The following is a 13,635-nucleotide window of genomic DNA, read 5'->3' on the forward strand; positions in this document are numbered from 1 at the left end:
CAATAAAACAACCACCCCCCCAAAAAATAAAAAAACAACAACAAAACCTAAATGTATTTCTTTCATTAAAGGAATAATGCAAGGATTTTTTTTTCTTCTTCACCGCCTTCCAACAAGTCAGGTTTTATCATGATTTTTCTAATGTTTCTCTAATTGACATAGGACTTTAGCCTACTGCGTGGCAGAAGAACAGCATTACTGTTTGAGCAGGTAGACAGCATTTCTTATTCCCACCATAAATACTGGGTTTTAGTCAGGGAGGCCTGGGTAGAAATGCTCTGTGGGCTATCTATCTCTCTACATCATTTAGAGTGACAACATAAACAAAGGGGAAAAACACTTTAACTTCCAGATCCATTTGTTTACACAACAATGTGAATTTCATTGACCAAAAGAGAACCCTATTAATACGTAACACAAATTTCGACTATCCCCAGCTAAGTGATTTCTTAACACTCATGCAAGACAGAACTGTCTTCTTGAGCATTGGGAGGTTTCATGGAGAAACTCCACTTAACAGGGATTCCATGGATTTTACCAATAGAAAAACTTAGTTATTGGCTTAGGTAACAAGATACACTTAAGGCTTTAGGTAACAAGATGCACTTTAGGCTTTAAAATGAAATATAGATTGCATTTTCCAGCCTTGAGAAGTTTATATTACCATTTAAAGGAGTGTTTCATTTTTTTTCCTTAACTGTGATGTCCATAAAGAAGTCTGAAGCATTGCTGAAACAATAAATGTAGGAAATATTTATTCAACTATTAGCTGCCTAGCATGCTGCTCTCAGGGTTGTGTGCAGAGACTTACAAAGTAGAAAGCCTCTGAGGTGGTAGAACATTCTCTTAATAAACATTTGAGGGCCTGTGGCTTTCTGAATGCTGTGGTACACCCTGGGCCTGCACAGATAATAGGGAGGGTTGCTGACCTCTTGGATGAAGAATGCCTGAGGCACAGGAAGAGAGTGGCAGATGGGGCTGGAGAGCTGTAAATATTATCCTGAGACCAACAGGAAGTTATCTGTGGTTGAATTTATTATTGTTTTCTAATTTTCACGGTATAATTGACATGCAACATTATATCGGAGGTGTACACCATAATGATTCTACACTTGTATATATTGCAAAATGATCTCTACAGTAAGTGTAGCAACATCCATCACCTGACATAGTTACAAATTTTTTTCATTTTATGAGAACATTTAAGATTTACTCTCTTAGCAACATTTAAATATGCTGTATAACATTAATAACTATAGTCACCATACTGTATATTATATCCCCATAAATTATTTATTTTATAACTAGAAGTTCATTCTTTTTTTACCCCCTACCCCATTCCTTGGTCTTAACGGAGGCATCAGATCTTCGTTTCTGATGAAGGGAACGGACAGTAGCATGAAGGGAAGACTGCAGGAGAAGGAGGACAGAGAGAGAAGGGGCCACTGCATAAAACAGGAAAATGAGGATGGGACAGGAACAAAGAGGTGGCAGTGGAGGTGGTCATGAGAATATGCAGGAATGAATATTTGAAAGAGAAGATATTTGTTTGGAAATAGAAGAATTTGAGAAAGATTTCAAGAGATTTTAGAGACTGGAAAAAATTTGTAATTAAAGAAACTCTCAGAAAGCAAGAAATTGAAAACAGGAGAAAGTATACACAACAGAAATTTTCTGTGGATTGAATTCAGGCAAATGATGAAGCATTAGGAGAACATTCATGGTCCTAGAATGTTTAAGGCAGATTGCTTAGTGGTTAATCACGGGGGCACAATATAACCTCCTTTGCCTGGATGTTTCCAGTTTATCTCTGTTGTTCTTTTACTCTCAAAAGTGTCCCAATTTAGACAAAAATTATAGCTCTGTTTCTGTTTAATTTAAATCCTGTTAGGTTTAAATACGTGTAACCTTAGTCAAATCTTCCCGTGCATCCAAATTCTCTAAAACATTGGAATAATAATAATATTCATAGTGTTGTAAGGACTAAGAGTAGTTTCAGTGTCAAGGTTACCGTCACCATCATTACTTATTCCCCAAAGCAGAGCAGTGTGGGGTGGGACCGAAACCCTGAACGCTCTGATTCTCTGCATCCATTTAACAGTTTTGACTATTGACCCCCCTTTCCTTCTCTCTGCACTTCCTAACTGTGAGCTCGTCAAATTCTAATAGTTTACATTGTTTCCTGGGTTCTAGTGTTTCCAGAAAACTACATTTCCAGCCTTTTCTTGTAACTAAGTGCCCTTAAAATATTTATTTGGATACCTTATAGTTCCATCTCCAATTAGAAGAAACTGGTTGTTTCATATGGGAATAAAGATATCTGAGCCTTAGCTTTGATTATGCCAGTAAAGTGCTTTGAGATTTTTACAAGTTGTTTAGTGATCCTTTGTTTGAAATTTCCTCAAACGTATACATGTGTAGATAGATACAGATACAGAGGTAGATATATAAAAGACTAATTGTATCTAAAATCTAAAATTTTACGAGTCTAACTTTAAAATTATCTTGTTTTTCCTTTGTAACCTATCCTTCACTACCAGTTTCCTGATTTTTATCTGTCATAAGTTTAACTTCATCCACTCAGTGACCTTGAAATTATCTTTGATTCCTTCCTCTCCATTAACCTTTTATCTAATCTTTTGCTGAGGGCCTTTACTTCCTTCAAAATATCTATTGACCTTGTTATTTTCATGACCACCATCTTCCCGTAGGTCTCCATCACCTTATCTCTGGTTTATTGCTGTTATTTTATTGTTTTTAAAATAATATCCAGTCTAGCAGGAGTCCATTCCAGTGTTGTGAGCCCCTGGGCAGAGGTTTGCTGAGGGATGGGCTGGTGGAAATTAGAATAGCACAGTGCTTCAGGAGACCCAGTCAGTCAGGAGCTCCTTGTCCGAGGAAACTAGGACAGTGCAAGGGAGGAATTACAGAAACATAGGAGATTCCTAGAATGAGGAAGTACCTGACATACTAAGGCAAAAAAAAACACAAAAAACTGGTTTGCTTAGGGAGCATTTCTGTCTTCCATTCTGAAAAGTGGCCATTTTTCAATGTCATCAGCCTAGGGTCCAAAGACAGGCCAGTGGGTCATCTGACTGGTGTCGGAAGTATGGGGAGACAAAATACAGTGATTGTTAGAGGAGCTGTGTTGAGTACGGAGAATGAATGTTATTTCAGACATTATGTTATTCAACCTTATGTTCCCCAAATTGAGAGAGTATGAAGAAGAATGATGCCCAGGTTTCCTAACTGCCAGGCCCATCCTTTTATCACAATGCCAAATTCTGACAAGAACAGCATATCATGTCTCCAGAATTTAGAAGCTGGACTCCCACTGTGGTGGCAGTTAAGGGACAAAGGCCTCTTCCTTTGTCCTGGACCTAACACAGGACAGTTAACGACATAGCCTACTTGCTCTATCCAGTATAGTAGGCACTAGGCACGTGTGGTTATTTACATTTTAGTTAAGTAAAATTAAATAAATTGAAAATTTAGTTTCTTAGCCACACTAGTCACATATATAAAGCACTAATAACCACATGGGCTAGGAGCTACCATATTGAATAGCACAGATACAAGATATTTCCATCATCTTGGAAATTTCTATTGAACAGCTGTGGTCTAAAGTATACTTGTTTATTGATTATGTACAAGAACCCACAATATCATAATTCAACATATATATAAATTTTCTTTACTATTTATTTAGCATGTAGATGTAAAACTCATTCCTGGATTTCACAAAATTTTTTCCAGGTTGAAAGAAGTGATATTTAATATTTTAAACAATGAGGTCAATGTCTAATTTGTTTATTTTAATATATTAATATGTTATTGTATTAAATTTATTTCTGGTTAGGCAGTTTGAGAATTTTTATGTTAAACTTTGCTTTCTGTACTTTAATTTTCAATTTAAAATCCTCTTTTATACATGTCTGTGATGAACTAAACTCTTCTAAAGGTAAACTGATATTGTGTTAAGATGAAATAAAATTAAACAGTTAAATTAAATTAGAATGGAACCTAATCAACAAATAGGCAAAATGAAACCAGAGACTTGGAAATAAAGAACAAGCTGACAGTGACTGGGTGGGGGGGGTGGATAATGGGGGAAAGAGGGAGAGGGGGTAAGCAAAGGAACAGAAATAGGGGACTCATGGGTATGGACAATGGGGGGATTAACTGAGGAGGGGATGGGTTAGGGGAAAGCAAAGAGGGAAAAAGGTGGGGCAACTGTAACTGAACGACAATAAAAATTAAATAAATAAATACAAACATAAATAAATAAATTTACAATTGTATACTTAGCTGTTAGGATGCAGAATTTACATAATTAACCTTTTTAAAGTTATGATACTACATGAATCTTTCATAAGTCCATTTTTATCACTGAACCACTGATGGCACTTGAAATCCTTAAAGAATTTGTTCTTTGCTCTGCCTAGAATTAACCAGAATGAGATCACTTAACCTCTTTGCTTACTAGTCCAAGGATCCTTGTCAGAATTTCTCTAGGGCTTTATCTAATCCAGTTCCAAAAGGACTTAAGAAATATGAATTCTGATCCCTTCTTTGAGAAATTAATCCATCTATTAAATACCTAACAGGAGAATGAAAAATTACAAAGGTGAAATAGAAATACTACAGGGAGTTCTAGATGAACAGTTAGATGATTCCACACTTTATTCCTCAACTTAATCTTAGAACATATCAGAAAATAGGACAACAGATACCAGCAAAAGTGGTTACTCAGACACAGTAGAGTTTTTGTGAGAATTTTAGTCCAAAAGTAAAGTCTGGAAAATAAAAACAAATGATGACCCCTTGGATGCATATGTTTCTGTTTTCTTTCCTGAAGTAAATGAGAACTTTTGTTTTAATTTTTCATTTTTAACATATGGAGGCAGTTTTTTATTTGAAGTTTCTTTTGGAGTGCTCTGTTGCCTATAAATTCTTCTCCTGCACAGAAGGATAGCATTTTTCAAAAGTAGTAGGAAAATGATATTACCAGGAGAAGTAAAGGAGAGCCAGAGAGTCACTGAGCATTGGCGTGGTGTAGGTGAGCTCATCTGGGTGAGCAGAGGTGCATGGGGAGAACTGAAAGTGGTCTGCACTGCAGGCCACATGGATCGATGCCATTTTTCATTTGGCAGTGACTCTGGCTGTTGTGCTCAAAGTTCATTTGTGAAAATGCATGTGCACAAACTCCATTCCTATTAGGACACGTGTTTCAAACACCAATAAGGAAAAATGTGCTATAATAGAGCCCAGGTGTCTATTGGTATGATTTTAAATTATTTAGTTCAACAACGATGCATGTCATACACTGATTAAATGATACCTATTTTTACCCAAGTTTGGCAGCAAGTCAGGAAAGAGTTTTTATCATGAAATACTGACATCAGTGTTCTAAGGTAGGACCTTAGTTGACTCTGCAAGAAAGAAACTCTCTGTTCTTGAAATGTGTATATTTTTTACTCATAAATATCCTTATTATTTAAATCAAAGAATAGAGTACTATTTAATACTCTTTTTTATAATTAGATTTCTTCATACAGTAAATACATGGCTTAAATACTTCCACAATTCAATTTTTGTACAGTATTCCAAAACAATTTTCTTATAATACTGGAAAAGCAACCAGCATTTAAAATAGATTTAAATAAAACAAAAAGTCATGGAATAAAGACAACAAAACCACTGTTATATGCAATGAAATTCTCTTCTGGAGGGTGGGCTCCTTGTAGTACAGGCCTCCCCTGCTAGCTGAGTGTTCTAGGAACCCATCTGTATCAGCATACCAGCTGGTGTTGTTGTGAGAGGCTGTGAGAGGCTTCAGTGAATTTTTTGGAAGACTCTTTCAACATATTTGCCCATTTCATGATGAGTGATTTATGAGCAAACCTGCCTACACTGCTCTGAGTATTCAGCTGTTTTGACCAAAAACAGCATGACCCTATTTCCTACCCTCCCTGTTCACCTGATCTTGCCCGATATGACTTTTTTTGTTTGTTTCCCCAATGAAAAAAGTCCTCAAAGGGAAACATTTTATCTAGGTAGAAAAGGTGAAACAAAAAATGGCAAAAGCACTAAAAGGCATCAAAATTGACAAGTTCAAAAACTTTTTTGATCAGTGGAAAAATGTCTTGATAAGTATATTGTGTCAAGTACCTAAAGGTGACTGAAGTTTAAACATGTAAGAACAATTTTTATAAATAAATTCTGCATTTAGGGTCCCCATTATATGTAGGAAATGGTAATCTATGTCAGTGACTTTTAATCCTAGATGCTTATAAGAATCACCTATAAGGTTTTATTTCTTTTCATATCTCTATGTTTTAAAATATGTACATGCCAGTGCAACCGGAGACTTTCAACCAAGTCAGTGACATTGAGTTGAGGCATCTGTAAATTCACAAAGTTCTGTAGACTGTTATTAATGTCCGGCCTGTGTGTGTGGGAGCCCACTGTTGGTTGTCTTTGTGTCTGCCTACTGTTATAACCTTCTTTTAGTCATTGGAAACATTAACACGAGGCCTCCTTAGCCATATATGTTGGCCATATGTGAATATTTCTTTCATTTAGATTGTAATTGGTTTCAAGTGAAGAGTCAGTTTTATTAATTTTTATATTTCTAATCCTACCAGTTTTCCTTTTCCAATGCCCTGATTATAATACTAATTAAATGTAGTCTTTATTTTCACAAATTTGCTAAAATCCTGATACCACATTTGTAGGAAAATTTATTTCCACAAAGAGTTTTTTTAAGAAAAGATAATATACTTAAATAAAAAATGAGAATTATTACTCAACCTTGCTAATTTAAGATCAATTAGAAAAGAGAATTTAAAACATTTTTCATGGTTTTCTAAAATTTACCTTTTATGCAATCTAGGATTGTGTCAAAGTGAGATTACAGGAGCATACAAATCCAGTGGAGCTTTAAATTCCAGGATACAACATGGAAGTAATAGAAAACAAAGCAGAGAAAGCTTGTGTCCATATACCCCATCTTCCTTTTCCTGTCAACACTTCTCATTTAAGCAGAGAAAAAATTGCACAGGAGACCAGGGCTGCCGCAGAGAACTGGACGATAAAGACTGAACTACTCATCCTGGGAAGCAAACACTGACTTTTCTCTGTTGAAGGCTACTGTGAAGTCATGTTTACTAGGCTCTAGACCGACTGCTCTGCATTTGAGGGAATGATGTTTAGTCTCCTGGGGTACCAGCAATCGGGGATGTGGGTAAATCTCTAGAGAAGACAGTGTTGATCTTTTTCATCTCTCATTTCTTCCTATTTTGTGGGGAGTGGGGGTGGTGTGTTGGTGGGGGGAGAGTTGTCTTGTTTCCTGCTTCTATTCCCTGAACAGTGTGCTTTGCTTCTTTCCAGGCGTCTCTGTTTTCTACTGAGCTGAAGTCCTTTCTTTATTTCTTAGCTACTCTCTTTGTCTTTGCTTTAATCAAAAGAAGTATTTCTGAACTGGTTTTACCCAATTAGTTTCACAGGTCTGTTACCTGGTTAATTCACAATTATATACCATCAGGACTTAAAATGCCCAGTGCCTTTTAAACAAGGAGTGAGTAACTCATGACTTCTCACTGATGCAATGCAAAGGGTTTAAAGTATCACCAATATTTTTTCACCTAACCCGTATTATGGACATCTTTCCATGGAAGCGCATTTTAGAAGTATTTCATTTTTAACAACTGCATGTTATTCCAGCAATTGTATGGATGTGCACAGTTTTTTATCATTTTCTTGTGGTCATAATAAAATGATTGTAATCATCATTTTAATAAAAAACAACATTTGCTGAACTCTCATGTGTCAGTCACTGTCAGATACTAAGTGCTTCATCTATATTAATTCATGATACCAGTTACCCAAGTTGGTAAATGATATCCATAGCCTTATGTTAGGTATGAGAAAATTGAGGCATGGAGAAAATAAATAATTTGCTTAAGGACACCTTTCCAGTAAGTGGCAGAGACATGATGTAAACCTAGAGAGAATGCCTCCAGAGCCTACACTAGAGTTAACCCATGCACTGTTCATTTTTTGTTTTTGTTTTGTTTTGTTTTCATCCCCCTGCCCTTTGGCAATGACACAAATACAACAAATAATTTCATAATATAACAAAATTGAGGATATGTTTATAGTTTTTCCTAAACTTTTTGTGATAGATGTTGCAGTTAAAACGCAGTGGCTCCATCATGTAAAAGGGGACTATAAATCACAGAATCTGCAGGCTTGAAAGGGCTTTATAAGTAATTTAGTCAAGGAGCAAAAATTGTGACTATCATTCAGCCGTGTTCTCCCCTGCTCTCTAGAGCTCCCAGAAACTTGTCCGAGGGGTCTTCATGCACACACGTGCTGCTGCATGTGTCGTATTTATTTTTTGTATGTGTCTCATTTTCCACATTCCACTTTTAGTTCATTATTTCAAAAAATTCTGCTACTTGTTTAACATACAAAAGATGTCAGTAATAGTGTGGCTAATTTATTTCAGTATGTTAATTTAAAGCTTCTTTTCTTTCAAACAGGAGCAAAATTTATTGGAACTTTCCCCATACCAGACACCTATAATCCAGATGATGATAAAATATATTTCTTCTTCCGTGAATCATCTCAAGAAGGCAGTACTTCCGATAAGACTATTCTTTCTCGAGTTGGAAGAGTCTGTAAGGTAAGATATATTTATTTTACTTAAACATACATGTATGTGTATAAACAATTTCCCATGGAATGTGGAAGTAAACATGAATGCCCACTAATTATAAGTGGTAGGATATATTCATACTATTTTATATGTATAATACTTGAGATCTAAATGGAAAAAGGAAAAAAAATTAATTTTTCCAGCATCACAGTTTACTTTTCCATGCCTTATCTGTTGCCTGGGTTTGAGTTTCTCAGGCACCCCTCTTTGGGACTCACCAAAAAGGGATATTCCAGAAAAATCGCTGCATTAAACTCCTAACTAATGGAGTTTAAAATGTTCTTATACATTTAATAATCTTATTTTTAAATTGAAATCAATTTAATGTAGTCCCTAGAGTAATTCACACTCTAAAAATATCTTGTATCTTTATCAAAACACAGATCTCATAACATATCTAAAACTATATATCTTTACCTGAACCAAATAAGTTGAAAATATAGTTATAGCATTACTATAATGAATACGTTTATAACATTAATCTAGGTTAGGTTTTGAATTTATTCAGGGATAAAGAAGAAAATGAAATAAAGAGGAAAAAACAAATAAACCAAAGTGCAACAATCATTTTGAAGATCATTACAATTAGTTCTTTAATAGTGCTTTTTTATGTACTTTACAGGAAAATACAGAAACTCTGAGTCACTTCTGTTTTGTGCCCTCAAACTCTCATTTGAATGAAAACAAGCTTTGTAGAATAAGAATGCTACTGGATCTACTTTTGACTTTAGTATATTATTTTTTTAGTTGGATTTATCTTCACTAAAATAACATTTCTTAAATAGACAGACACCTTAAGCATATATTCATTTATTAAGAGGAAGAGCTGTTAAACTAATAAATATTCTCAGTGGGAAGCTTGCTTTGGTCTTATATAAACTTTTCGTTTTCTTCCATCTGAGCCTATCACTTCTTTGTGTCAGTCTGAGCCGTCAGGCTTTTGAACACTTCCAGGGACAGTAATGCAAACCATCACTGCACTTCAAGTGCTAATGAAAACAGGACATCTGAGTGAGGCCAGCTTGTGAGCACAGAAGGTTCTTTACCTGGAGTCCTAGCCAGTAATGCTATCTCCTACTGATCCCTTCACCCGCAGGGGACAGGTTCTCTAAAAAGCATCCTCATTCTTCCAGAGTCTAAGACTTCACAGTAATTGTCTTAAAACCGCTTGCCTTGATGAGTGGCCACTGCTAGTGTGTTGGTGTACTGAAGTATGCCCTGTAACAGCAGTGCCCCCAGCCTGAAAGGCTGTGCTGGAGATGGACATCATTTGTATAAGTGAGCTGTGTTAAATATGTCATAAGAGATTTCAAGGGTCACTTTCTGATGAACTTGTTTGATAACTGTGTGTTTTGTGAACCACTGCAATACTTATTTCTTGAGAGGTTTAATCCAATTAAGTGATAAAAATTCATTTATAATGGTGAGCAATGTTTTTACCCTACTATCAATATACTGAAAGTTAATCTTAGAGGTGGAGAAATATTTTAAAAAGAAATTGAGTTACCCCATTTATAAAATTTTGTGTTAAGAATATAAGGTAGACTTTAAGTACCAGCCAATGGATACTTTATTTAAATTGTGAACAAACTCCTGTAGGAGTTTGAAAAGGCAGAGAGAATTCTATTACTAGAGTCTTCTCACCACAAAGCTTCCGAGGCCACACAGCAAGATTTTTGTCATGCTATTGTTTTTGGATAAAAAGCTAACAAATTGTGAGATCAAATAAGGACGCGTGATGGATAGTTTTCTTTAAAAAAATAATACAATAGAGGTTCTCACTTTGGTGTATCTCTACTCAATCACTGTTTTAAGTGAACAGCACCTCTTAGAATTTCCCATTACACATGTGATTCATTGGTCAAATGTTTACAATATTTGGTTCTAAATGTTTTCTTTGTAATTCCTCGATTGGAACACACTCTGCTCATGTCTTTAACCTTATTTAGTAATTTAGAATTAACATGTGGCAAAAAGTGAGCATTTCTAAGTGCAGACTTCACTGGCAAGATTAAAATTTTATTTTAAAATTGTCACGTTCTGCCAAAACCCAAAAAGTTTAAGAAACAGCTACTCAGCATCATCATTGTTGCTGTTACATATTTTTTCACATAAAAATGTTATTCTGACATTATTTGTAATATCTTCCTCTCTGCTGTTTCATTTTTTACTCCCAATGGATCATTATAGGAGTGTGTTTTTCTGTTTTCAACAAATAATAACAGAATGCTTCTCTGCTATGAAACAAAATTGATTTTGAGAGATATAAGGAAAGAGCCAAGAAGGAAGAGATCATGTTAGAGAGAATTAAGAGGTAACTGTGTATATTTCACAGAGTTTACAAAGCTTTTCACTAACATGGGAGTCCTTTATATTATTTTTCCACCAGGAATTTTCCAAAGAACCTACTTATTTGGAAATATGCAGGTTTTGTTGTTTTTGCTGTAATTGCTGTTGATTTGTGTTAATTTCTAACTGATAATTTCAGCCCAGGGAAAAACTATTTACAATTTAAGAGCTCCCTGCCTCTTCAGCCCCTGAACTCAAGCAAAAGTTGTTTCATTGACTTTTCATACATATTATTTTCAGACTTGAGTATTGTATAGTGATTGGTGGGGAGGGAGTTTTGGAAGTAGGTTGAAATTATACAAGAATGACTAATGAGTTATTTATGGAATAAGGGGAATATTTTTAAATTTTGTAACCCCTTTATTCACTATTTTGTTATTTCAATAATAACAATAAAATGTAAGTTCTATGCAAAATGTAGTACACTAGGCACTGGGAAATAAGTGAGCTATTATCCCTTTTCTTTAAAACCTCATAGTACAGAGAGAGTAATAGAGGTATAAAAGGATAATCCCAGTGCAAGGTGATAAAGGTCAGAGCTGAGAACTCCACATGCATTCAGCAATGCTAAGAAACTGGGTCCTAGCAGGAGGCAGTAGGTATTTTAGGAAGCATTGTCTCACAGTACATTTTGTTTCCAAAAAAAGTGAAATCTTGTAAGTGGAACTCGGGGGTTGTAAAAAGAGAGCAATGTCATTTGAGATTGAGGTGGTAAATTGGAAGATAAGAAGTCTTTTTTCTGTGTTAGGAATTTAAATTCTATGCTTTAGGCAATGAGAAGTTATAAATGTGTTAAGCAGAGAAGTGACTTGATAAGTAGTACATGTTTAACAATAACTTGAGGAATGTATATGGGCTGAGAAATATTTGTGCCCAGGAGACATGTTAGGGTGTCTCCTAAAGACAGCAGGAATGAAGATATGTGGGCGAGTTCAAGAGATATTTCTGAGATAGAATCTACATGTAGATTTCTAAAGGTCCTTAATTTATTGCCACTCTTTTATTGTTTATTGTAGACTACTGCTGTCCTATAGAACTTTCTGTGATGATGGGAATGTTCTACCAATGTATCTGTACTCTCCAACACGGTAGCCATGCGGCTGGTAGTATTGGCATATGACTAGTATGACTGAGGAAATTAATTTTAATGTTGATTAGTGTTAATTTAAACAGGCTTATGTGGCTGGGAGCTACACTATAAATGTAGACTACCAAAGCATTCATTTATTTAACACATTTATTGATAATTGACCCTGCGAATGATAGTATGCTAAGCAGTAGTTTTATAAAAGTTGTTTTTATTTAAAAAAAACATTATACTTGTTGTTATTGAGCTTACAACCCAGTAGGTGATATGTGCATTAAACAATAAAACATAAATTAATATATAATTGGAAAGTGTGGTAAATGTTATAATGGAAAAATCACAGGGTGCAAGTCAGAAAAATGAGTGGGCTTTTCATTGGTTATGGAAGGTATCCCTGAGAAAGTGGTTTTTGAACCAGATGTTGAAAATGATTAGGAAATTGTCCAGCAAAGATGGCAGGGTTGGGAAAGAATATTTCGAGTGGAAAGGAGAGCATGTGTGAAATCTCAGAGATGGGTTTTAAAAGTCACTTAAAAAATTAAGAGGTTCACTATGACTGGACTATAGTGAGTGAATGGAAAATCATCACAGTAGTGACTGTTTTCCCTTTAAAATATGCATACAATTTAAACAGTCTTCATAAGCTTTATGTCTCTTGTTTATAAATTGGGCTGACTGACGTCACCGATATTGACCCACCAGCTGTATGAACATCTGCAACACGTCCCTGTTCCTCCAGGTCTTCGGTACATTTCAATTCTCCCTCCCTCCTATCTCAGATACTCTGATCTTGCCCTGTAGACAAGGACTCCTACATTCTTCGTAGTTGTGGTTTCCAGAAGATAAGTCAGATTAGGAAAATGCATTCTGATAAGTCAGATCAGGAGATACATTCTGTATCAGGAGATACATTCTGATATTTGAGACAAGAGACAACATAAATTTTATGGGCATAGATTTTATACTTGGATACGGTGAACTTGATGTGGCTGCCATAATATCCAGTTAAAAAATATGAACCAGAGGCTCAATAATGTCTGGACCCATGAATTTGGAAATTACCAGTGTAGAGTTGTTTCTTGAAGCCATGAAAGTATCTCTGAAATTGCCTGAGAAAATGTGTAGTGCAAGATCGAAAAGAAAGGACAGAATCCTGAGAGACGATGACATTTAAGAAAGAGAAGAAGAAAATGTCTTCCAAAGGCAAATTGAGAAGAAATAGTTTGATAGCTAGTTGGAGAACTGGGCAAGAGTTGTCATAAGTCAAAGAAAAAAAATTCAAGAAAAAAGCAGTTGTCAGTAAAACCATGCACCAAAAGCAAGTCAATAAGATGATGATTATAAATCCAGTGTTAGATTTGGCTGTAAGGATTGTAACTTTTGCCCAAATGATACAAATATTCAACTTGAAATCAGATGTAGGTTTGCCTCTTGCTGCTCTACTTCCTCCTAGCTCAGTTTCTTAACCTAGAAAATG

The 13,635-nt window shown here is 35.4% G+C and overlaps 1 protein-coding gene across 2 annotated transcripts in view; it reads left to right on the plus strand.

Moving 5' to 3' along the window:
• Positions 1–13,635, plus strand: part of SEMA3D (semaphorin 3D) — a 194,516-nt gene that overhangs the window by 129,861 nt on the left and 51,020 nt on the right. For both annotated transcript variants that reach the window (XM_045828294.1, XM_045828295.1), the window contains exon 8: positions 8,547–8,689. In XM_045828294.1, coding sequence (XP_045684250.1) covers positions 8,547–8,689 — 143 coding nt within the window. The remainder of the gene's footprint in view (positions 1–8,546; positions 8,690–13,635) is intronic.

The sequence above is a fragment of the Phyllostomus hastatus genome, unplaced genomic scaffold (genome assembly GCF_019186645.2).
Source record: "Phyllostomus hastatus isolate PE091 unplaced genomic scaffold, TTU_PhHast_1.1 phas_scaffold_78, whole genome shotgun sequence".
Taxonomy (NCBI): Eukaryota; Metazoa; Chordata; class Mammalia; order Chiroptera; family Phyllostomidae; genus Phyllostomus; species Phyllostomus hastatus.